At 40.1% G+C, this 26,328-nt stretch overlaps 1 protein-coding gene across 2 annotated transcripts in view; it reads left to right on the forward strand.

Moving 5' to 3' along the window:
• Nucleotides 1-26,328, forward strand: part of MYO1D (myosin ID) — a 327,535-nt gene that overhangs the window by 96,717 nt on the left and 204,490 nt on the right. For both annotated transcript variants that reach the window (XM_037070300.1, XM_037070299.1), the window contains exons 8-13: nt 1,457-1,660; nt 4,302-4,447; nt 4,524-4,638; nt 11,792-11,962; nt 15,466-15,536; nt 18,211-18,285. In XM_037070300.1, coding sequence (XP_036926195.1) covers nt 1,457-1,660; nt 4,302-4,447; nt 4,524-4,638; nt 11,792-11,962; nt 15,466-15,536; nt 18,211-18,285 — 782 coding nt within the window. The remainder of the gene's footprint in view (nt 1-1,456; nt 1,661-4,301; nt 4,448-4,523; nt 4,639-11,791; nt 11,963-15,465; nt 15,537-18,210; nt 18,286-26,328) is intronic.

Consider the following 26,328-nt stretch of genomic DNA (forward strand, 5'->3'; position numbering starts at 1 on the left):
ATAATGAAAGTGCCTTGGCTGGTGTGGCTCAGTGGATTGAGCACCGGCCTGTGTACCAAAGGGTTGCTGGTTCAATTCCCAATCAGAGCACATGCCTGGGTTGTAGGCCAGTCCCGTGGGAGGTGTGCTAGAGGCAACCAGTTGACCTTACTCTCCCTCTCTTTCTTCTTCCCTTTCCATCTTTCTAATAATAAATAAGATCTTTAAAAAAAATTTAAATACAATGAACATGTAACCTCACAACAAATAAGTGACAACATGAATTCAAATATGGAATAAAGATTGTCTTTCACTTCATTGTAGCAAGATTTAACTCTGAATGAATCAGGACCTATGTAAAAATAATATATAGCAATATAAATGATATGTTCCTGACTAGGAAGACTTTAATATTATAAATTATCTCATTCTTGGAACTAGTTTATAAATGTAGTATAACAATGTCCTTCAGAATCCAAATAGAAATTTTGTTTTTAAGTTGACATAATGATTCTCGAATTCACCTGGAACAGTATACATGTAGGAAGAGCAAATAAAATGTGTTAAAGAAGAATAATAGGGTGGGGGGAAGGGAGGAGAAAAGACATGACTAATTTTTACCAGATTTTACACAATACCTTAAAACTTGTTGCAAAATTCAGCACTAGACTAGTCAATAAATTAGCAGATTTGGTTGATTGTTAGTATTTATTGAATGAATAGACTATAAAAAACTCAAAAACTTGGGGAATTTCACATATAATAGAGGTAACATTTCAAATCAAGACAAAAAGCTAAAACTATTTACATAATAGTGTTGGAGCAACTAACCATCAGAAAAAATAAGGTTAGATTCTTATTTTTTAAGTATTTTTTAAAAGATTTTATTTATTTATCTTTAGAGGGGAAGAGAAGGAGAGAGGGAGAGAAATATCAATGTATGGTTGCTTCTCATGCATCCCCCGCTGGGAACTGGCCCACAACCCAGGCATGCGCCCTGACTGGGAATCGAACAGCGGTTGTTTGGTTTGCAGGCCCACCCTCAATCCACTGAGCTACACCAGCCAGGTCTAGATTCTTATTTTACACTACATACAAACAAATCTTAGGTGGACTAAAAGCTTACGTGTAAGAAAAAAGTGGTCCAACTATTAGGAAAATATGAAATATTTATAAAACCATCAGACTACAGATGGTCTAAGTATGACACCAATGAAAGATTCATAGGTTTGACTACATACAAGTATAAAGCATGTGCCCATTTAAAACATTTACTAAAAATTCAAAGAGATGGGTGTCTGGAGAAAAGGAAAAAATGGATAAAGCTCTAGGTTTTTGTACATAATATATTTAGGAAAATAGGTGCTACAAAGAGAATCACTTTGAATTATGTCTTAAGTTGGCAAATGTATCCCTGACATAATGTTACAGAATCTCATTGTCACCGATATGTCTTGTTTCTTCCCTTTTGATGTAGGGAAATTTAAAATTTGTGGTGGATGGCGATACGCCTCTTATTGAAAATGGCAAGGTTGTGTCCATCATAGCAGAGTTGCTGTCCACCAAGACGGACATGGTGGAGAAAGCCCTTCTCTACCGGACTGTGGCGACAGGGCGCGACGTCATCGACAAGCAGCACACGGAACAGGAAGCCAGCTATGGCAGGGACGCCTTCGCGAAGGTGGGACTCGGATGCGCTTTCTCTGGGCCTTCTGTCGGTGTCCGTTGCAGTTCAGTGAACTTCTGTGGGGATGTGTTCGCATGTTCCTTGAAAGTAGCTTAAGGCTTTTAGAAACTGTAATGATACTTTTTGGCCATCACAGTCTCAATAAAAACCCTGACTGTGAGCATCACTACTAGAAATGTTCTGAGAAAAGTAGATCTGACTGACTGACAAGCTGACAATGCTTGCTTCTCAGGGCCCCTCTCCTGCACCACACCTCTCGTGGGTCTGTTTTGCTCCTCTCAGCAATGCTTTGTGGGAGTCCCCTTCAAGTCCTCTGATGGAGTTCTGACCCATCCTGTTTGTCTGTGCACCAGTGCATGGTGATGGTTCCGTAATGTAGTAACCACCCTTCTTCTGAGTCATTCACCTCATCTCCATTTTTTCCACTACAAACTGTGCTGCAGGTGGCCCCAGACCTCACTGCACACACAGGTGCTTTCATGTCAGTTGGAGTGACTCCCAGGAACAAGCTTGCCCAGTCACAGGACACACTGATTGTAAACTTTACCTTTACTGATTTTATAGGTACACAGTAATATCTGATCCTTCTCACTTTACTTTTTATTACTAGCATATTTAAGCATCTCGTCGTAGAAGGTATTTAAGTATGTTCTGAGAATTGCTTGAGTTTTTAGCCATGGGAAGAAATTGAATTTATCTCAGTGCAATGGAGAGTGGAGGGTTTGAAGGTGGGACAATGACATGGTTTGAATTTTTAAAATGGGAGAGGTGGTAAGGCAAAGAAGGAAGCAAAGAGACCAATGAAGGGGATATTTCAGAAATCCAGGAGAGAGACTATGGCAGCTTGGACTAGGAAGGCAACGAAGGCAGTGGGGAGAGGAGGGTGAGTGAAGACCAACAGTGTTTGGCAAATAAAATCCACAGGACCTATTTGTCTGGGGAATGATGGAATCAAGGAAATTTCTTAAATGGTCTGGCTCCAACCTACCTCTTCTGCCTCTTTTCCTGCCAAATTCCAGCATCCTTTTTTTCACTCCAGCACATGGGTCTCCTCTCAGGCTGCTCAAGTCGTCTTCATCCCTTTCTTCTTCTGGCCGCAGGGCCTCTGCACATGCTGTTTCCTCTGCTCAGATTGCTCTTCGCTCCCCTCTCGCCTGGGTAGCTCCTATTCATCCTGACCTCAGCCCACTTTCTCAGAAAAGCCTCCCCTGGCCTCCTTGAACACTGAGGTTAAATTCTCCTCAAAGCCCATGCACCGGTCCTTGAGTGTGTGTATACATGTGTGTATGTGTGGTTTTCCCTTCACCTCACTCTGTAAGCTCCTTGGAGACCATGTTGACATTTGCCTGGCACTATATCACCAGCAAACTGCATGTAGCAAGTAATTGTTGAATGAAGGAATAAATGCCTGAGTTTCCCTTGCCATTAGTCACGGTTTAAAGTAGGGTAGGAACAGTTTTTTGGGATGGGAAAACAAGAGTCCTGACAGGACCTAAGTTTGAGGTGGCTGGGAAACATCTGGGAATGTAGCCAAGCCTAGGAATCTGTCTGGAGCAGGGAGGAGCGGCCTGGCCTGGGATCATACACTGAGGAGGAGCAGTGTGTCACTGCTGTTTCATAGTGGGTGGTGCAGCCGAGAGAGGCGTTGGTGGAGAGAGAGGACTAGGAGGAATCCCAGCTTCCAGAGGTCATGTAGGGAGGACCTGCCGAAGGTCACCTAGAAGGAGCAGCCAGTGAAATAAACAGAAAATGGGAAAAGTGTGGTATCCTGAATCCCAGAGAGGGGAACATTTCACAAAGTGAGTGGGACATTCAGTTGAGGTGTGCTGAGTGTCTGAATAAGATGTCCTTATACTGGGACAAGAAAGTGTCTCTGTAGTGATGCTCGGGGTCCTTGAAGAGCCATTTCAGTGGAGTATTGGGAGCTCAGCGAACACTGGCGTGGATTGAAGAGTAAGGGGAGGTGAAGAGTGGAGGCAGTGTATATAGATGCGTGTCAGCAAAGAGAGCGGGTGGCTGGAGGGAGATGTCAAGGAAAGGTTTTCTAAAGATGTGACATTGTAGAGCATGTTTGTGCCAGGATGTGACTGTTTGTTTGTGTGTGGTGCTTTTGTCTTCGTGTGACATGGCATGCGTATCCTTGTATATTGGATGCATGTTTGATCCTCAGGGAATTTCAGATGGTGGCCTTTGGCCCAGATCTTTATTTAGCATTATAAATCGATATTTATATTTTTCAAATTTACAGAGGTTTAGTGGAACACAGTTATTAACTGATTGGCTTCCCACTGTTTTATAGTTAATGAGATTAACAACAAAGCAATGAAGTGACTTATATGGGACAGTAGGCAAATTATTGAAATAGCTGGGCACAAAAACATACCTGGGGAGTATCACTGGAGAACAGTACATGTCGTAACTAATAATAATCTCAAAAATCCAAAGTATTTAGTTTTGCATACGTTGTGTTGAGTTGTCATTTTATCAGACAATCTGCCTTTTTATTGTTCTGCTTTGGGTAATAATTGCAGTGCTAACCAGTGAGAAGGACAATAGGAATTTAAAACTTCTCACAAACCTAAACACAGACTCATTCCCAAACGGGCAAGAATTTACAATGTTGTTTTCCTCACAGGCAATATATGAGCGCCTCTTTTGTTGGATCGTGACTCGCATCAATGATATTATTGAGGTCAAGAACTATGACACCACAGTCCATGGGAAAAACACTGTCATCGGCGTCTTGGATATCTATGGCTTTGAGATCTTTGACAACAACAGGTAAACTGGATTAGATACTTAAAAAAGTATGGTTTACTTTTTTTGTGTTTGAACTTAATGCATTCTTTTCTTGCAGCTTTGAGCAATTCTGCATCAATTACTGCAATGAGAAACTGCAGCAGCTATTTATTCAGCTGGTTCTGAAGCAAGAGCAGGAGGAATACCAGCGGGAAGGGATCCCCTGGAAGCACGTGAGTAGACCTATGTGGAAAATGTCTCTATGCCTTTCGCAGATTATTGGTAGTGTCAGATCTTACCCTTTTTAAAGGTATTTTTTAAAAATCTTTTGCGTGCATGAAACACCAAAATTTTAGCCTTTCTTTTTTGGGATGTGTAAATACAATTCATTTTCAGGGTTGGTAGATGGGATTTCTTTAATTTAAAGACTCCCTTGGCCCTGGTCAGTGTGGCTTATTTGGTTGGAGTATTATCTAATGGACTAAAAGGTCACAGGTTCAATTCCCAGTCAAGTTCAATCCCTGGTCAAGGCACATATGAGAGGGCAACCAGTCAGTGTTTCTCTGTCACATCAATATCTCTCTTTTTGTCTCTCTCCACTGCCCTTCTCTCTAAAAAGCAATGGAAAAAAATGTCCTTGGGTGAGGATTAAAAGGAAAAAAAAAGGCTCCCTTGTTGGTGCCCAGAAAATGCTGAGTTACCATTGGTAAACTTAACATTTCCACTTCATGGCTGATACCAAATAGGTTTTCTGGCTCACATTTGTCTATTAAGAGTTCAGCATCATTTATAAGTTACTTGGAGCAACAACTTTTGTGTTAAACTTTGCTTCCAGATTTAGTTTCCTCTCCTTCTTCTTTTTCTTTCTTTTTCTCCTCTTCTTTTTTCTCCTTCTCTACTTTTTAAACTAAATGACATTGTCTTCAGTTGATATTATTCCTACTCTGTGAAATCCTTGCATGAAAACACATAAACTTTATTTCCATTTATTTCCTGTGTGTCACATTTTAGTCATCACCTCTCTTTTCATGGCTCTTGCTAAACTGTAATATTTGTCAGAGTCAAACTAGTTGGTAATATATAACCAGAGTGTATGACTGGTCTGGAGTGAAAACCCTGATATCAGTTAATATGCATGATAATTAGACCTCCTGCCCATGATAGAAATGAAACCTAGTAATTTTTCTTTTAAATATGTACTTTATTTCAAGAACAGACTTGAAGAATGCAAAAATTTCTAAGTTTCCATAAGTTTCTGTGTTTATCCTCTTGTTAAATGGTATAGACAATAAAAATAAAGTCAGTATTTGTTTTTGTGATATTCAACATTATAGCAGTGAAAAAACTATTTGAAAGACTGTGTTTACATTACTTTTATATTCCTTTCCACCTTCCCCTTCTATCTCCTCTCATTCAGAAAAAAACAAGGCCATAGTAGCTTTCCTGCTTCAAATTGCATCTTTGTCTTTCCTCATGTGTTAAACATTAGAATACCATAAAAAATTTGTTTAAGTACACCATGATCAAGTGGGATTCATCCCAGGGATGCAAGGATGGTACAATATTCACAAGTCAATAAACGTAATACATCATATAAACAAAACAAAAGACAAAAAAATCACATGATCATATCCATAGATGCAGAAAAAAACATTTGATAAGATTAAGCACCCATTTATGATAAAAACACTCAGCAAAGTGGGAATAGAGGGAGCATTCCTCAACATAATAAAGGCCATATATGAGAGACCTATAGCCAACATCATACTCAGTGGGCAAACACTAAAATCTTTTCCAATAAGATCAGGAACAAGATGAGGTTGTCCACTTTCACCACTTCTATTCAATATAGTATTGGAAGTTTTAGCCACAGTAATCAGAAAAGAAAAGGAAATAAAAGACATTCAAATTGCAAAGGTGGAACCAAAACTGTCATTGTTTACAGATGACATGATAAGTATACGCAGAAAATCCTATAGACTCCACCAAAAAAACTACTCAACCTAATAAGTGAATTTGGCAAAACAGTGGGATACAAAGTCAGTACTCAGAAATCAAAGGCATATTTGTACACCAACAATGAAATATCAGAAACAGGAATCAGGAAAAAATCCCATTTGGTATAGCAACAAGAAAAATAAAGTACCTAGGAATAAACCTAACCAAGGAGATAAAATACCTATACTCAGAAAACTATGCAACACTGAAGAAAAAAATTAAGGAAGACACAAACAAGTGGAAGCATGTTCATAGATTGGAAGAATTAACATCATCTAAATGTCCATGCTACTCAAAGCAATTTACAGATTCAATGCAATACCTGTTAAAGTACCAATGATGTATTTCACAGACAAAGAACAAACACTTCAACACTTTATATGGAACCATAAATGACCCCAAATAACAGCTGCAGTTTTGAGAAAGAAGACCAAAGTAGAAGGGATCACAATACCTGATACCAAACTGTATTACAAGGCCACTGTAATCAAAACAGCCTGGTACTGGCATAAAAACAGGCACATGGACCAGTGGAACAGAACAGAGAGCCCAGAAATAAACCCAAGTCTCTACGGTCAATTAATATTTGACAAAGGGGCAGCAACATAAAATGGAGTAAAAATAGCCTCTTCAACAAATGGTGTTGGGAGAACTGGACAGCTACATGCAAAAAAATGAAACTTGAGCACCAACTTACACCATACACAAAAATAAATTCAAGGTGGATAAAAGACTTAAATATAAGCCGTGACACCATTAAAGTCCTAGAGGAGAACATAGGCAGAAAAATCTCAGATATTTCACACAGCAACATTTTTACTAATAGGTCCCTAGAGCAAGGGACAAAAAGGAAAGAATAAACAAATGGGATCTCATCAAAATAAAAAGCTTCTGCATGGCTAAAGAAAACAGTATTAAAATAAAAAGAGAACCAACTATGGGAAAACATATTTGGCAGTGATACCACAGACAAGGGGTTAATCTCCAAAATATATAAAGAACTTACATAACTCCACTCTAAGAAGACAAGCAACCCAATTAAAAAATGGGCAAAGGACTTGAACAGACACTTCTCGAAGGAGGACATACAGAGGATCCAGAGACACATGAAAAGATGCTCAATGTCGCTAGCTATCAGAGAGATGCAAATTGAAACCAGAATGGATACCATTCCACACCAGTCAGAATAGCCATCATAAACAAAGCAACAAACAAGTGTTGGAGAGGATGTGGAGAAAAGGGGACCCTAGTGCACTGTTTTTGGGAATGCACACTGGTACAGCCACTGTGGAAAACAGTATAGAATTCCCTCAGAGAGCTAAAAATGGAACTGCCTTTTGACCTAGCAATTTTACTGCTGAAATTATATCCTGAGAGCCCTGAAACACCGATCCAAAAGAACCTGTGCACCCCAATGTTCATAGCAGCACAATTTATAGTAGCCAAGTGCTGGAAGCAAACTAAGTGCCCACCAGTAAATGAGTGGGTCAAAAAACTGTGGTACATTTACACAATGGAATACTATGTAGCAGAAAGAAAGAAGGAACTTCTACCCTTGGCAACAGCATGGATGAAACTGGAGAGCATTATGCTAAGTGAAATAAGCCAGGCAGTGAGGGACAAATACCATATGATCTCACCTTTAACTGGAACATAGTCGACAAAAGAAAAAAGCAAACAAAATATAACCAGAGACATTGAAATTAAGAACAATCTAACAATAACTAGAGGGGAGGGGTGGGGAGAGGGAACAATGCAGGGAAGGGTTTTCAGAAACTACTGTAAAGGACACATATACAAAACCAAGGGGGAGGGTGGAAGCAAGGGAGGGAAGTGGGTTTGGTTGGAGTCGGGGGGGAGAGAGATGGGGGAATATGCAGACAACTGTAATTGAACAACAATAAAATAATTTAAAAAATTTTTGTTCAAGTATATTAGTATAAATTTTACCTATTTACAAATAAACCAAAGTATGCTATTACTTTGTAATGGGATTACCTGCAATTGTGATATAAGGAATAAATTCTTATTGCACATTTAAAATGCAGTTCAATTCGATAAAGTTCATCAGGTATGTCCAGAATATATCCAGTCATGTCATATGAAAAATAGAGACATTTGTTAAAGAAGACACAAAATATAAGAAACAAGAAATATTGTACATAGGATAATGATGCCTCAGTCCCCTTCAAAGTAGGCACCTTGGGTCTTAATACAGTTGTCCCAATCACCATCATCCTGCCCTGTTATATTGTCTCAAATCACATTGAGGGTCTGAAATCTCTTCCCTTTCAAAGACAGTTTTAGTTTTGGGAAAAGCCAGGCATCACAGGACACCAAATCTGGTGTAGGGGGCTAAGTCACCTGGGTGATTTGATGTTTCTCAAAGAAACTGCACAAGACGTGATGCATGAGAGAGCATGCTGTCATGATGAAGCTGCCAATCACCAGTAGCCATAGCTGCAGCCTTCTGAATCATCCAAATAGCTTCTGCAGAGGAACGTTCAAGCTTAATGCAAAATTTGATGCAGATTTGTTACTCTTCTCATTCAGTCATTTTGAATGTGACAGCCACACAGTACACGTGCTCGCTCAGTGGTGTCTCCTGCCTCCTCTGACTAGTACAGTGAAGTCGTCATTGCTCTTGCACAGGCACATTCCAATCCACTCTCCTTGGCTGACAGGTTACATTGATGTCGCACAAATCATTCTTGTTATGTTAACAATGGCTGGACTTTTTCCAGACAGATCTTGTTTATGCAGCTTTCTCAGAATGAATGTTATGTAATATACATAATTATAACTGAGGCTTATATGTTGCTAGCAAATTTAATAATAAAACTTGTTATTCATATGTGATTCAGAGATACTGGTAAAAAATACCCTTTAATCAGAATATCAAATTCCACAGATGCACTTGATAAATGCAAAAGTCAACAATTGCAATAGGCTATTTCAAACATCTTTAAAAGGAATAAAAGTACTAAACATGCAAAAATTTTTAGCAAAAGTAAACCAAGATATAAGTGTCCTAGAGGGAACGGAAGGCTAACTCCATGGTAACAGTTACTGCTCCCCCAAAATTAGAATCATTGTTCTGGGCAAGTATTGCCTGTAAAAATTTCAGAATTCTGAACGTAGTAATTAATTCTTTTTTATTGGAAATTTCAGATACATAAGAGTAGAGATCATAGTGTAATAAACTCTGTGTACCCATCACCAGCTTTGACAGTTACCAGAAGGTTGCCAGTCTTGTGTCATCTGCACCCACCCCCTGCCACCAGATTGTTTTGAGCCAAATCCTAGACTGTGATGTGACAGTCATGTGACACATTTCATCTGTAAACATTTCAGTGTGTTTCTCTAAAAGTTAAACACCTTTATAAAAAGCATAACTTCAGTACCATTATCTCACCTAAAAAGTTAGCAGTAATTTCTTAATATAAAATATCCAGTCATTGTTCACATTTTATATTTTCTTAATTGTCTTAGAGGTTTTTTGTTTTGTTGTGTTTTTATAGTCTATTTGAATTTGGATCCAAATGAGGATCCAAATTTGGATCTGCCATGATTCGTTCATAATTCTATCACATATCTGTACATTTTCTCTCTCTTTCTCTCTCTCTCTTCCTTGTAATCTTTTGTTGAAAAGGTCATTTCTTCTGTAGTGTTTCCCATAGTCTGGATTTTGCTAATCGGATTCCTGAGGTGTCACTGAATATGTTTCTCTAGTTTATGGTTTGCCCTTGGTCGTTAGATCTAGAATCTGGACTGGTTTCGAGACCAGTGTTTTTCTACCAGTGCTGTGAACTTCCTTCGGGAGGCTTTTTTTGCCTGGTTGTCTCATGGATTCAGTTTTAAAAACTTTTGGTGCTATAGTTCACAGGTCAGTTTTAGCTGTTGAGAACTTGGCTGTCAGGCACAAAGCTGCTTGATTTGGAGTGGGTCTGGGCGGTCCAGAGCCCACCCATCACATCTTGGCTTGCCCCCGTGGTCCCCTAAGAAGCCTCCTGGAGATGTCAGGTTGCTGGAAGAAACTGGCTTGGAAACCACTACTTTAAACAGCATAAAACTTACAAACTAAGATCAATCACTTTTGGTTTATATAACTGCAGTTTTAGGGAACCTAATTTCTGTGTCCCTAGGACAAAAGACTTAGCCTCTAATTCCGTAGTCCCAAAGTTTAAAATTTCAGCTATTAATTAATATGGAGTTCTTGTGGGGGGGGGGGGTTAGTATTTTACGGATATTTTTTCCAAAGATGGAAGTAACTTTTCCCCCCAATTAGAAATGTCATAAATGCCACAATGAAGACACATATTTAGACCAGGACCTCTCCATCTCTGTACTACTGACATTTTGTACCAGATAAATCTCTGTTATGAACCTGTCCTGTGCTTTGTAGGAAGTTTAGCAGCATCTCTAGCCTCTTTCCACTAGATGCCAGTGAGACTCTCCTAGTCACGACCCTTAAAAATGGCAGCAGACATTGCCAAAGGTCCCCTGGAGGGCTAAGGCACCCTCTGTGGAGAACCACTGATTCAGACAAACCAGGAAAGTATGAAAGAGAAAGTAAAAGCCACCCAGTTTGAGATTTTCAGTCCACAGGATACAGAAGAGAACTTGGAAGACTGGCAATGGAACCAAAAACTACAGACAAGTAATGGGCACAAGTCCTTGATTTTTAAATAGCACAGAGCCAGGATACATGAAAAACTTTAATAGACTATTATGAATGTATAGATATTATAGAAGGTAATAGAGGCAACTCTCAGTTTAGGGACCCCTAAATGACATGGGACACATCAACACACAAGATGAAATGTACAATAGTAAGCTGCCCAGCCTCGGGTGAAGTTCAGCTCGCCTGAGCCAGGCTCCTGTGTGCTCTGCGTCTGGTGTGACCTGAAGGCCATCAGGGTAAACAGGCATTGAAGAGCATTTTTGTATAAAACTTGTGCATATTGAAGTTGCCAAAAAGCCAGAGGTTATCTATAATTTCATTCAGCTCATGGAAGTAAATGGAAAACTTATTCTTAGCTTTTATCGATACTTACATCTCAGAACTACATTTTTATGGTATATTCTGAAAAAACATCAAAATTGTCCTAAGCCCTAATATGCTTGTTAACTTTGGGAAACTGGAAGAGATTTGGATTTTAGTACAGGCCCATATAACTGAAAATGCAAGTTCTGCATAATACCTTCACTTCCTCACATTATATATCAAATACAATGTGAAGGTTATTTGTTGGTATTTGGTTAATGGCAAACAGATTGGGGGACTGAGAGTCTGAAGGAGGAGGGTAGGTACATATGGAGGCGATGTTGTTTCATGCATCCAAGTCCCTGCTCCCTTTGGAATTGCTCCTTTGCTGTGTCCCGCAGATTGATTACTTCAACAACCAGATCATTGTGGACCTTGTGGAGCAGCAGCACAAGGGGATCATTTCGATCCTTGATGACGCCTGCATGAATGTCGGCAAGGTCACTGACGAAATGTTCCTCGAAGCACTTAACAGTAAATTGGGCAAACACGGGCACTTTTCCAGCCGAAAGGTAATGTGTGTGATGAGATCTTCCTCTCATTTTCATACATAAGATTTTCCTCATTGTTTGACAGATCTCAATGACTGTATATGTTAGATTACAAGAATGTCCACTTAAGAAAAACGGCCATAAACATCCATTCAATGATATATTGCTCTGGATAAATTCTGCCTTCTCTGGTTTATATGACAAGATTGATAAAACTCATAATATCCAGGAGAGGGAGCTCCAGACTATGCAATTTACTGGAAATAGAAAAAAAATGAGCAAGATTCTTTGAAAAGCATGATGTCATTTATAACCAATAGGTACAAAGTCCTTGTTCACGTGCTAGAATTTTTCTCCTGCATCTGATAATTCTGGCACTGGAAATAGCTTCTGTCCTTGACTTTTTACTGTAGCCCTCAGTTATAATAGTGTATGTGCTTTGCCAGACTATGTGACTTTCTTAAAAACAGAAATTCTAGCTGTAATTCTGGTTGTTGCATGGAAACTGGTTCTTTAAATACATGGGTATCCTTTCCACTCCCCATTTTTCACATTGTAAAAATGTTATCAGCAGATCACGTCCTTGAATCATTGGTGGCAGTTGCGGTTATCAGACCTTTGTGCTGCGCCTTGCATGTAGTATGCTGTTAACATTTGTCCTAGGAAGGATATACCATTGTCCCCAAGTGTTTCTTATAAATACAGGCTTGTCTGGCAACCATAAGCTAAAGTAAAAATAGTCCCCATACTTCTTCCCTTCCATGAAAAAGGGGCAAACACTTTTGCTCCTCCATAATTTCATGTCAGTCTAGGACACATTGCCATTCTCAGCACAGATAAATCTGTTCTCTAACTTTGTCCCCTTTGAAATTATGTAACCAGAAGAGGAAGATTACACAATTAACTAGGTAAAGCACAACCATCAGGTATAAATTACTGGCTGATGTTTATTTTAGGACAGTTCATTTCTAAAATACTCTCCTTGGGCTGTAACTGAGGATTGGCTTGTAGCCCTACCACAAGTTAGCTTTGAGATACTACAGTCTGATCATGGACGTTAGGGTTCTGGTTGGAGGTACCCCTTCAGTTATTCCCTATTTAAAATGCAAATACTTACTAAGTGCCTCTCATTTTTCAGGCATAGAGCAGTGAGCAAAATTAGAAGCCACCTGAATAATTTAGAATGATTCTTTTAGAGATGGCATGATTACATGGGCAGATGTCCTGTTTTTGAGAGATAGGTTAAAAATGTCCTTTGCAATCACAGTTGAGGTTTTGGAGACTCGCCTAGAATTGTGCCTACCAGATGATCAGTGTTCATCAAATCTGAATTGAATTGGTCATGATCATACCGAATAAACCTTACAGAATGTTACATTTTAAATTAAAACCTGCAAGATTCATTTAAATAAATAACTGTGACTCTCACACGAAAAATCACCTCATTTTGATATGTTTCACCTTGGCCATTTATATACCTGAATTAAATTTGTCAACCAAGTATTTAGAAATATAGTCTCATTCTCAGCAACTGTGCACAGTACATTTAAGCAGTTGCTACTGATTTATAGGAAATGCTGAACAGTAATTAATCTGTAGAGATTGGATTTTCTTTCTTTCTTTTTTTTTTTAATGTGGGAGCCCAGGTTTTGCCGACTCTCAGACCAGGTGGCTCCTTCCTCCAGCATCACCCCAAGACAAGCACTAAGATGGGGGATTTTAAAGTGTATCCTTTCCTGGGATTTTTGCCTAATGAAGAAAAGACGTGATGTAACCAAGCTGTCAGGATATTTCCATCACTACGAATCTTTCTGTTACCTGATGCTATTATTATTCTGTATGTTAAGGCAGGTCTTACCCATTTGCTGCTGGTTATTGATTAGCTAGAGTTATTGGCATGTTAAATAAGAAGTTTTTAGCTTATAATATTTATTTAGGCGTTAAATTGTTTCTTATGCTTTAAAGTTATGAAGAGGCAGGAAAATGATCTAATAAACCATAAAATTACTATTTAAAGACCTATTAACATATGAAGTTAAAGGATAAATGCATGGCTATTATTATTTTTTAGAAAATAAAACCTAACACGTTCTGTGTTCAGATCAGTGAAGAATTTGCAGTACCCAAATGTAAGAATATTTAATTGGTATAGACATCTCTTGATCCTTCTCCTTGGGGGGTTTTATAAATAAATAGGTTTTACAAAGTTGTTAATAAGAGAAGAGGAATCAAATATTTTGGAGAAACTCTGTATGTTACTGGATCTCCATAGTTTGTTTAACCTTGAAGATAACTCCCTGAGATGTGATTATTAAAGGAGACAGAGCAAGTAGATAGCAGAGCCCAGAGTGGAGCCTTGGAAGTCTGACTTCCAATTTCCTGTCTGACTCTATGCACTTGTTGAGTAAATAGACTAATTATTCCTTTAACAATCTAGATACTGGCATAGACCCCACTATCCTGGTTAGGATGATTTGTTATCTAATACTACAACCTAAGTGGTTTTTGTGCATAACTATGTTCAATGTTTTGTGGATTCTTAGACATCTGCCTTAGAACTTAAAGGCTATCAAGTGATCTTTCACAGTGCAGACAAAGTCTAGGTGCCACTGTGACAAGGAGAATTGCATCAAATTATGGAGACCACCGGGGCTATATAGAAACTGCCTTTCCATAAAGTATTCCTCTTTAGTGAGAAAGAGCTTCCGAAGGTTAGTCAATGTCTGAAATGACAGACTTAAACTGGAGTCCCAGCTTAGCAAAAGACAGGCAAGCCGCACTCTTGTGTGTACAGGAAGCACGGACATTATGTTCAGTCCCAATAATCCTTCCCAGACCTACCACCTGTGAGTTATGTGGCCTTCTGCCAGTTGCCTAACCACTTTAGCCTTATTTTCCACATGTGGAAAGGGGAGCTCCTAATACTGATTCAACTACCAGTTGTGAGGATTGAATGAGATGTGTGTGCCTGCCAGACAGCAGGCCCTCAGTGTGGCCCTCCTTAAGTGGAACGTTGAGATGGAAACTGTATCCGTCAGGGTAGGCTGGAATGCATTGAAACTGCAGCCAAGATTAAGTGTCATAGACAGTGGAAGCCCACTTTTTCTCAGGGATCCAGACTCCTTTGGGAATCCAGATCCAGGGATCTTCCCGCTCCTCCGTCCCCCAGGCCCTGCCCTTCTCTACATCCAGCTAGTGGGAGGGGAAAAGAAAGTGCAGAGGAGGACTGCCCCCTTCTCACCAGCTCGGCCCTGGAACACCCTCACCTCACTTCCAGTCACCTCCCATCATCCGGAACTTGGTCATTGGGCCACATTCAGCTGCAGGGCTGCTATGTGGATTTCTGGTGAAAGCTTGTAGTCTTTACCACACAGGCAAAATATTTAAGTCAAGCCCCACACAGTGTGATTTCATTCATAATGACATCATGATTTGTAACATTTTATCATCATATAAAATTGAAATGTATTTTTAGGAAAGTGAAAATGGCTATTTTCAAAATAATCTCCTTCTTAATTTCTTAGCTCTGTGCCTCGGACAAAATCCTGGAGTTTGATCGAGATTTTCGAATTCGACATTATGCAGGTGATGTAGTGTGAGTATCTTACTTTGGTACCTCATGTGATGGTTTGCATGCAACCTCCCTTCAGAAAACATAGCTGGGGGGAAATATAAGTTGTTTTCCTGTTCACTTTGTACACCTCCTTTAATCTTTCACTTTAAAAAGAAGTTGGCATAGCTTCATTCATTCCTTGCTTTTCAAACATTTACTGAGCACACACTTTGTGGCTGTGCACAGTTCCTGGCACAGCTGGCAGTCAGTCAAAATCAGCTGATAGAACCTTGTAAGAACCAGGATGGAACAATAGGTGAGAGGGGCCTTTCCTTAAAGACACTAAGAGTTACGTGGAAGATGTAAGATACATGGTAAGTCCCTCTAAAGAAGAATTAATGGAAGGGTTAAACTAGAGATGCGCAGATGAATACACTAAGGAGTAATAATTACCAAGATGAGGAGTATAGAGAAATCTTGGAGGATGTTTTTCAGGAGGGCATTTTTTCAGCCTATTGTACTTAGTATTCTTTGACTGTCCCTGGAACACTGCCCCTTGTCTTAGTATTTGAAGAGCCCTCCTGTTCTTTCTTCTTATTTTTTACATTAAGGATTCTGTTGATATTCATAAAACACATTATAGGGAGAGATGAAGCAATAACAAAAAAGCAAATGATGATCTCTAAATGCTGAAAAGACATTTGGAGAAATTTTAATAGCTGTTCTTGATTGAAATTAAAACTCTAGAATCATAAAATAATATGGCTCAAAATTATCACCCCATCTGTCAAACTAGCCATTAGTGCTGGTATGGCACCATTTCCCACTTTTCCTGGTCCTCTTCCCGGGCTCCAGAATACTGAAGAGGGAAGACCCAGTGCTGCACAGCTATCTCCCAGTGCAAACCCAGGCCTCACCTACATGGTACTTCCATCTATCTCGAAATGGCAGAGCTGGACAGAGCCCTTAGAGACCACCTAGGCCAGCCCTTTTGTTTTATAGATGAAGAAACTTACACAGAGTATGTAGAGTTCATACCCAAGTTCACAGCATGTTTATGGAAGAGCTGAGACAGTAACTAGGTTTCCTGACTCCCGGAACTCTAACCGACTTCTTTGAGTGTATTCAGTGCCCCAGGCTTGCCCTGCTCTCCCTAAGCCCTCCAATTCTTTCTAGATTTTTACTGGACATATTCTGTGTGCACAATACTTTATAAAGTATGGTCCCTCCCCATAGCAATTCATGTAAGATACATATATAGGTATATGGTTATATGTGTGTGTGTTTACACATATGAATTTGTAGATCATCTGTATAAATAATTATACGCGCACACACATTTATATACATACACTGATACAATAAAAGGTGGTCTAAAATAATTGCCATATGAATTGTTGTCAGAATTCAAAATAAGGAAGTGATATAATACTTCTAGCTATGTGATAACCCAGGAAGGCTGATGCTGCCTTGGGTCCTTGGATGCTGGGGATTGTTTTTATAGGAACAAGTGGGAAGAGTGCTAAAAAATATTCAGGAAATAGCAACTAGGACCATTTGACTAGAGGGTATCCTTTTTTGTAGCATAGACAAGTAGAAATGTCTGGAAAAATAGGTTGAGATCAAATCATAATGAGTCTTGAAGGCCAAAAATAAGGACTTTGAAGTTTGAATTTTATGGGTTAGACAACAATTGAGTCAGGTAACTTCAAGGAATCAATCAAAAATGACTTGAAGGTATTAAGAAGAAGACTGAGATGGGGGAGGCAAGGACATAATTTTGGAATGGTGACCTTAAAGGCCTGTGGGCAGCATAGCCTGAAGGAACTTTCTTATAGAATTAAATGTGAAAGGATGAAACATTGGCAAGGTTTAGAGACCTGAGAAATGTGTACATTGATGTAATTGTCAACAAGGATGTATAGACAGGTGAAAAAACAGCTGTGAGGAGCAGCTACACCTAGAGTTACTGTTTGCTCAACGGCCTAGCCTCTGTTCTTACCACCCAGAATCCTCCATTCCTCTTATACCCTGAGTTCCCTCCGCCCAGAGGCCATGCCAGTCACTGCAGCAGAGCGGCTCCCGTTCATTCCCTCCCTTCTCACCAAATGCTGGATTTCAGGATCTTACTCATCTCCCTTCCTCCAAACCATGAATACTGGCCTCCTTATTTTCCCTCAAGAAAACCGTGCATGTGCCTGCTTGCGTCCCTTCCTTTAATCTGTTTCCCTGTGTGATCTGCCTTCCTTTCTCCTCTGCTTATCCAACTCTTACCATCCTTTGCAGTTCTCCTTGGATTCTTTTATCCCACCCTGAACACACTGAGCGAACCTTAGGCAAGTCACTTGACCTCCACACGGATGAGACTCTTAGCTCCTGTGTGTCGCTGTTTTGCTTATATCTTAGGAATGTTGGATGATAAGTACAACTGTCTGTATTTTAAAAGTCATCTTCTTGAGGTAAGCAGTAAACCAGTAGAAAATTATTTTAATTGTAATAATGGTGATGCTGTTTGCTCTCCCTTTAAGGAATAGAAACAATAGCCCCTCGATGTAGTAGGTAAATTTGATATCCCTTAACACAGAACGTGGAGGACAGAAGCAGCCTTATAGATTGGCTGCATAATTAAGAGCAGAAGGGCATGTAGGCTTCTAGAAAAGCTTAAATGTGGCTGTTTGGTGAGTAATGCATGCTTTTCTGTTTTTTCCTCTACCAGCTATTCTGTCATTGGTTTTATTGACAAAAACAAAGACACTTTATTTCAAGATTTCAAGCGCCTCATGTATAACAGGTAGGATTAAATTTTATTACCTTTATATTAAATTCTTTGACATTAATTGCACAGTATTTATACACATGATTATTTTTATGTGACAATTTTAAGATTTTCTGATAAATTTTCTAGTTCTGCCTGATCACACTTAATGAATAAGATGTACTTTATAATTATAAAAATCTTTAAACATAGGACAGGAGCCTACTATTAATATGATCTTCCTTGATTTCCCTCGGGTTGCCTCCATTTCTCTGTTCACTGCTGCCATCCTTCTGGCACCACCTACCAGTGTAGGCAGGAGTCCCCAGCTAGGCCAGTGGCAAAGGGAGGGTGTCAGCTAACCTCCGGTGCAGGTGAAACCTGTATATAGTCAGACTCCCACTGTAGTGTCTTAACCTCTGACTAAGAGAACCCTCGGACATCAGAGTGACATTTTCGCATCAGTGGTAATGTATCCTGAGTGGATAGAATCTTCTCACAATCCCAGAAAATGTGAAAAAGCTATGGTAAAATAAAACAAAGCAAAGCATCAAACCCAGTGTGATACTTTGGAGTGAAGACCCATGAAGGAAAACAGATTCTTAGTCAGCTTCTTTTTTAAAAAAATATATTCCACCAATTATGCTATTACAGTTGTCCCATTCCCCTCGTCATTCCCCTCCACCCTGCGCACCCTCTCCCACCTGCATTCCTCCCCTTTAGTTCATGTCCATGTGTCATAAGTTCTTTAGCTTCTACATTTCCCATACTGTTCTTATCCTCCCCCTGTCTATTTTCTTCCTACTATCTATGCTACTTATTCTCTGTACCTTTTCCCCCTCTCTCCCCCTCCCACTCCCCTGTTGCTAACTCTCCATGTGGTCTCCATTTCTGTGGTTCTGTTCCTGTTCTTGTTGTTTGCTTAGTTTGTTTTTGTTTTTGTTTTTGTTTTAGGTGTGGTTGTTAATAATTGTGAGTTTGCTATTATTTTACTATACATCTTTTTAATCTTTTTTTTAAATAAGTCCCTTTAACATTTCATATAATAAGGGCTTGGTGATGATGAGCTCCTTGAACTTGACCTTATCTGAGAAGCACTTTATCTGCCCTTCCATTCTAAATGAAAACTTTGCTGGATAGAGTAATCTTGGATGTAGGTCCCTGCCTTTCATGACTTGGAATACTTCCTTCCAGCCCCTTCTTGCCTGTAAGGTCTCTTTTGAGAAATCAGTTGACAGTCTGATGGGAACTTCTTTGTAGGTTACTGTCTCTTTATCTCTTGCTGCTTCTAGAATTCTCTCCTTCATTTTAATCTTGGCTAATGTAATTATGATGTGCCTTGGTGTGTTCCTCCTTGGGTACAACTTCTTTGGGACTCTCTGAGCTTCCTGGACTTCCTGGAAGTCTATTTCCTTTGCCAGAATGGAGAAGTTCTCCTTCATTATTTGTTCAGATAACTTTTCTAGTTGTTGCTCTTCCTCTTCCCCTTCTGGTACCCCTATAATTTGGATGTTGGAATGTTTAAAGATGTCCTGGATGTTCCTAAGCCTCTCCTCATTTTTTTGAATTCTTGCTTCTTCATTCTTTTCTGTTTGGTTGTTTCTTTCTTCCTTCTGGTCCACTCCATTGGTTTGAGTTCCAGTTTCCTTTCCATCACTATTGGTTTCCTGTGCATTTTGCTTAATTTCACTTAGTGTAGCCTTCAGTTTTTCATCTAAGTTGCAACCAAATGCAACCAGTTCTGTGAGCATCCTGATCACTAGTGCTTTGAACTGTGCATCTGATAGATTGGCTATCTCTTCGTCACTTAGTTGTATTTGCTTTGGAGCTTTGATCTGTTCTTTTGTTTGAGCCTTTTGCAGGGGGGGTGGGTCTGGTCATGCCTGTTGCATAGTGAGGGGCGGACCCTTAGGTGTTCACCAGGGCAGGGCAACCCAGTTGCTGGGTTGTGACTCTGTATGTGGGGGCAGGTTCCAGAGGGAACAATGGCACTTGCTCCACTCTGTCAGATTTCAATCCCTTACGTTGCTTCCCCCAAGCAAACTGGGCTCTTCTTGAGCTGATTCCTGGGTGGGTGGGCTTGTATGCGTTCTAGGACCCTGTGGGTCTCTCCAACAAACTCTCCTGTGAGGCTGGGAGTCTCTTCTGGCACCTCAACCCCCACAGGTGTTTTCAATCTGTGTTTTGAGGCTTTATTTCTCGGCACTGGGATCCTGGGTTGCATGGTCTGTCTCGCTCCCCAATTTTGCTCCCCAATTTTACATGTGAATGTGGGACCGCCTGGTCAGCCAGACACCTGGTGCACAGTGCCTCGCTTCACAATCGCTACCTCGCTGGGTCTTCCTGTTGCCACCCAAGCCCAGGGTCTGCCAGCTACTACCTGTGCTCCCAGGGTCTGCCCGCTGCCTTCTTGCAGGCCCAGGTGCCCTATGGTCCCGGTGCCACCACTTTTTGTGCCTCGACCTCTCTCCACCCAGTTGCCGGACACCACCCCACCTACTGGTCTGGATAATTTTGTCTATTTTATCTCCTTGGTTGTCTGACTTCCATACAGTTCAATTTCCTACCAGTTCTGGTTGTTGTTTTGTTTCTAAATTGTTGTTGCCCTTATTTTGGTTGTGCGAAGAGGCACAGTGTGTCTACCTATGCCTCCATCTTGGCCAGACGGCCAGCTTCTTCTTTTGGATTAGAGAACTATAGTTACTCATTTATCAAGTCTCCTCAGTCAGTTGGTCAGTAGATCATCAAAAATTATTGCGCCCCTCCGAGCCACATGTTCTTCCATGCTCTGGGGTACAGCTGTGGAAAAACTTCGGACAAAGTCCCTGCCCTCCTGGAGCCTATATTCTAGTGGAAATTACAGCCCATAAGTAAAACAGCTAACTTCCAGTTAGTGGCAAGTGCTGTGAGGAAAAATAAAGTAGATAAAAGATTGAAGGGTGCAGGCAGGGAAGGGCAGGGGAGACATCATAGATAGGATGGTCAGAAAACACTTCTTAAAAGAGGTGACATTTGAGAGGTGACAAAGACCTGAATGAAGTGAGGTCATGAGCCAGATTCAGTGGGGGGAAGAGCACTTCAAGCAGAGATAACGGCTAGTACCAAGATGCTAAGCTACGAATGAGTTTGGGAGTATTGAGGGCTGCAAGAAGATCATTGTGGCTTTAAAAAAAGAGGGGTGGGGATGGTGATAAGGAATTTAGAGAGATCAACAGAGCCTGAGTTATAAAGAGTCTGTGAGCCAAGGTGAGGAGGAGGTATGAAGGGAAGCCATTGGAATTAATGATATATTGAAGAAACCGCTAGGGCTACCTTGTAAAGCACGTACTATTAAGGGTAAGAGTAGACTGGAGAGACTAGTTAGGAGGCTAACTGAGTCATCCAGGCCAAGACTTGGATGGTAGCAACAGAGATGATAAAAAGTGGTCAGAGTGGGTGGCATTTGGTAAGTAGAGCCAGCAAGATTTGCTGATGGATAAGATGTGTGATGTGAGAGAAAAAACAGAAATCAAAGGCAATGCCTGAGCAATGGGGGGGGGGGGTTGCTTGGTGAGGGGAAGACAAGAGGAGGAGCCAAGTTGGGCAGAGAAATCAGGAGTTTGTTTTGGATATTTTGTGCCAGAGGTACTAACAGGCAATTGCATGTGTGTGCATCTGGAACTCAGGGGAAAGGTGGGACTAGAGATATAAATTCAGTGATAGTGTGTAATGCCATAAGACGGGATGAGATTCAGAGTGCATATAGATTTAAAAATAAAAAAAGAAAAGAGGTCCAAAGAAGAATCCCTGACATACTCCAACATGTAGAGTCAAGAAAGAAAGGAAGGAGTAGCAAGGGAAATGGAAAGCGTGCCAGTGAGGGAGGAAGAAAACCTGGAATCTGGTGTCACCAAGGCCAAGCCAAGAAAAAAAGTGCTTTAAGAAGAAAAAATTGTAAACTGTGTCAAAAATCTGTAAAAAGCAAAGTGATGTGAGGACCAAGACTAACCATTGGACTTGCTAACACTGTCAAGGTCAGTGGGACTCTCGACAACACTGGTCTCAGGAGAGTTGAGAAAACTGACATGTGATTGAAGCGGGCTCAGGGGAACACAGAAAGAATATTAGACCGTGGAGACAGTGTTTAAACAGTTCTTTCAAGAAGTTTTGCCATAAAATGGTTCATCTGTGTAGATGCCACCAAGAATGATAATGGAGCTGTCATCACTAGAAAGTAGTTACAGAGAGCCCTGGCTAGGTGGCTCAGTTGGATGGAGCATTGCCCTATACACCAGAAGGTTGTTGGTTCAATTCCCAGTCAGGCCATATACCTAGGGTGCAGGTTCAATCCTTGGTCGGGGCACATATGGTTAGGCCACCAGTCGATGTTTCTCTCTTTCTCTCCCCCCACCCCAACTTTTCTCTCTCTCAAATCAATAAACATATCCTCAAGTGAGGATTAAAAGGAGAAAGTTACAAAGACAGTGAATGTGAGAGAGGATCCGTGTGAGAGCTGGTTATAGAGAAAAGAGGCTTCCAGAAAGGAGTTTCAGAGGGACAATGACAGAGTCTGGCATTGCTCTGTGTAGAAAATGTCAAAACTCAAATTGGAAAAATGTCCTTAGCTCGCCAGTGGCAATGTCGGGTTTGTTGCTAGGGGAAGAAGGCGGCCAGGCTGTGTACCAAGAGACTGTCCCAGGTGGCATTTGTTACCTTCATGAGTTTTTCATGGCCCAAAGGGTCAGCTCATTGAGAACAGCCTCACCACCTCCACCGGTGGTGGATTCATGTAACCCCAAACTCACAGGACAAATGGAGAAGCAAAGCAGCCTGTGGATTTATTTCCAGAGAGTAACAGTCACATGGAATGGAATACTTGCGTTGGTATGACAAGCTATTTTTTCCTATTGGGAACCCTACTAGGGAAGTCAGCAGTGAGAATTCTAGTTTATTGACAGTGAAAAATATTACCCATAAAAAATCCATAATGCTTCATTTTTTGGTAAGTGTGGAATCAGAACAAAGGCACCTAGATAAATCCAACAATTAAAGGCATCAAGCTAAGATGAATTCATTTCACAATAGAGATGATCTTGCCAAAGTGTAAAAAGATTAAAAATCTGTTGATCGTGACATACTGTATATACTTCCTTAATAGGAAGGGCCTTGCCAGTGGGGTGGGAAATCTTGAAATTGGGCTAAAACCATCCTCCTAGATGGTGTTTGGATGGGCTGCCTTTGCCTCTGGACACTTCAGTGTTTCCATGGTTGAATAGCCTCCCAAATGTCTTAAATATTTTATTTATTCGGTTTTTAGAGCAAGAGTAAGGAAGGGAGGAAGAGAGGGAGAGAGGGAGAGAAACATCCATTGGTTGCCTCTTGCATGCCCCCAACTGGGGACCTGGCCCTGACCAGGAACCAGACCAGAGATCTTACAATTCCCAGCCCAGGGCTCAAGCCATTGAGCCACACCAGGCAGGGCACCTCCCAAATTTCCATCCTTTCTTTCTTTGTATATATTTAAAGAGTAATTATTGCATCACTAGTTCTGTAGACCTTAGAGGATACATGCATGTTAGTGTGAGTGTGTGTATGTGTGTCAGTGAGAGAAAGAAAGCAGGCAGGTGGCAGGCCAGGTGCACAGACTTTATTCATCAGTACTGTCTTGTTAACCAGCTAAGTTCCATCTTGTCTATTACATGTACCAGCTTACTGGACAACTAAGTTTTCCTTTTAAGAAAAGGGCTCTTTTATTTCATCTGTTTATTGTTTGAGCTGTCAGTAGCAGTGCTTCTATTTTTTAATTTTATTTTTCAATGACAATTTACATGCAATATTATTTTGTATTGTTTCAAGTGTACAGCATAGTGGTTAGATAATCATATACTTTACAGAGTATTCCCCCTGAGACTTCCTGCCTGGCACCATACATAGCTATTACAGTGTCATTGACTATATTCCCTATGCTGTACTTTACATCCCCATGACTATTTTGTAACTATCAATTTGTACTTCTTAATCCCTTAATCTTTTTCACCCAGCCCTCCAATGCTTCTCCTTTCTGGCAACCATCATCTGTTCTCTGTGTCTTTTGTTTGTTCACTTGTTTCCTTCTTTAGATTCTATGTATAAGTTTAGTCATATGATATTTGTCTTATTTCACTCAGCGTAATACCCTCTAGGTCCATCTATCCAAGTGGAAAGATTTCATTCACTTTTATGGCTGAGTAATATCCATTATGTAAATGTACCATATCTTTTATCATCTCATCTATTGATGGGCACTTGAGTTGTTTCCATATCTTGGCTATTATAAATAATACTACAGTGGACATAGGGGTGCATAAATTTTTTTGAATTAGTATTTGGAGTTTCTTCAGATATATACCCAGAAGTGGAATCACTGAGTCATAAAGCATTTCCCTGTTCAAATTTTTGAGGAACCTCCATACTGTTTTCCACATTGGCGACATCAGTCTGCATTCCCACCAATAGTGCACGAGGGCTTCCAGAAATGGGTCCCTTTAAATGTTTGAAAACTATTTTGTTAATATTACATTCATGACTTACTGGCTTAAAAGTTATTTTTCTTTAAAATGATTGTATGTGCCTATTTTGATTCAGTATGTATCACTTCTACTGTTTAATAGTATAATAATAAACATCTTATTTCCTTCATTTTCAACACCCCTCCCCCTTCCATTTACAAAGTCGTACAGAAATAGTCTCTAAAAATGGGCAGCAGTGAGTAAGGTGGTATTTGTGGTAGAAATTGTATAGACCAAAAGCCAGTGATTTTGCATCAGATTTTTCAAAGTACATGCACTCTGCTTTCAGGAAATTGTATTTAGTAGGTGTCAGAAAAGTATTCCAGCACTATGTGCATTAAACGTTGGGACCCACTGCCTTAAATTCTCTCTCAGCTAAAGATTAGGAAGGAAAGTTAAGGAAAAATAGTATATTTATATGGTTATTTTTATTGATATGCATATCATTAGGAAATTATGGAATAATACTGGAAAGTAAAACAACAAGGTCCATAAGCCACAGATCACTGCATTCATTTATAGCCACTTCCGGTGGTGGCTGCCACTGCTTGCCAGCAGTGGTGAGAGTTAGGGGCGTGGCTCTGTCTTCACTCAGAGACCCAGTAAATCTTCACCTCACCATTTATCTCCTTTGCTGTTTTGTCATTGATTCTGGCACTTTGCGGCAATTATTCTAAGCCTCTACATACAGAAATGTACTAGGTATTTGGGAAGCCAATTCAATTTTCTCAATTTTATACCAGGGGAAGAAAAGTGGACAAAATGATGGCAGTAGTAAATACAATTAGCAAAAAATGTCCATGTTAATTCTTTTCTCAGCTTTCAATTTTTTTAAAAAAGTCTACAAGAGAGAAGTTTCTAGCAAGCCAGCAACATTTCAAGTTACAATTTCTTTAAAATCAAAAGCTCCCAAAATGAAACAGGAAGAAAATCAGGGTTGAGACCACCACACGTTTTAAAAAATATCCCCACAGAGGCAAATAATAAATATATCATCTTTGGCATGAAAACTGGCCTGGAGTGCACTTCAGGAATTGGATTGCAGCAGCCTGAGCATCACATCAATGACATGTTATAAGTGCCCGCATTCCCTGTAAATGTGCTCGTAAATTCAACTGCAGTCAAGGGAATTGCTTGGACACAGCGTGAAAATGATTATTTCTAATTGTATCTTTAGAAAGACCTGGCTTTTTGTAGTGTTACCTATTCCGTAGGAATATGTTTCAGTCAGAAGATACTTCATGTTTGTGTTTTCTACCATAGCAGTGAGAATCATTTTCCTACTGGCAGTTTGCCCTCATTCTTATGACTACCACCAAAACCATTTTCTTTTATGTCTATGTTGTAAGGCCCATGTTAATTATTTGAGGGTCCTAGGTCATAATAATACAGGCATCACTTTAAAGAAGTTTAAAGAATTTTTTAAATACAGTATAGTATAGTTTGGACACATCTTTCAGCATAATTTTCTGGATGGAATGGTTTTCTCAATGATGCCTTACAAGTTCGGTCTGTGGTCCAGAAGTGCCTCCCAGGATACACAGTTCAACAA

This window comes from Sturnira hondurensis, unplaced genomic scaffold, assembly GCF_014824575.4.
Source record: "Sturnira hondurensis isolate 20B ecotype Veracruz unplaced genomic scaffold, ASM1482457v3 Scaffold0018728, whole genome shotgun sequence".
Classification (NCBI taxonomy): Eukaryota; Metazoa; Chordata; class Mammalia; order Chiroptera; family Phyllostomidae; genus Sturnira; species Sturnira hondurensis.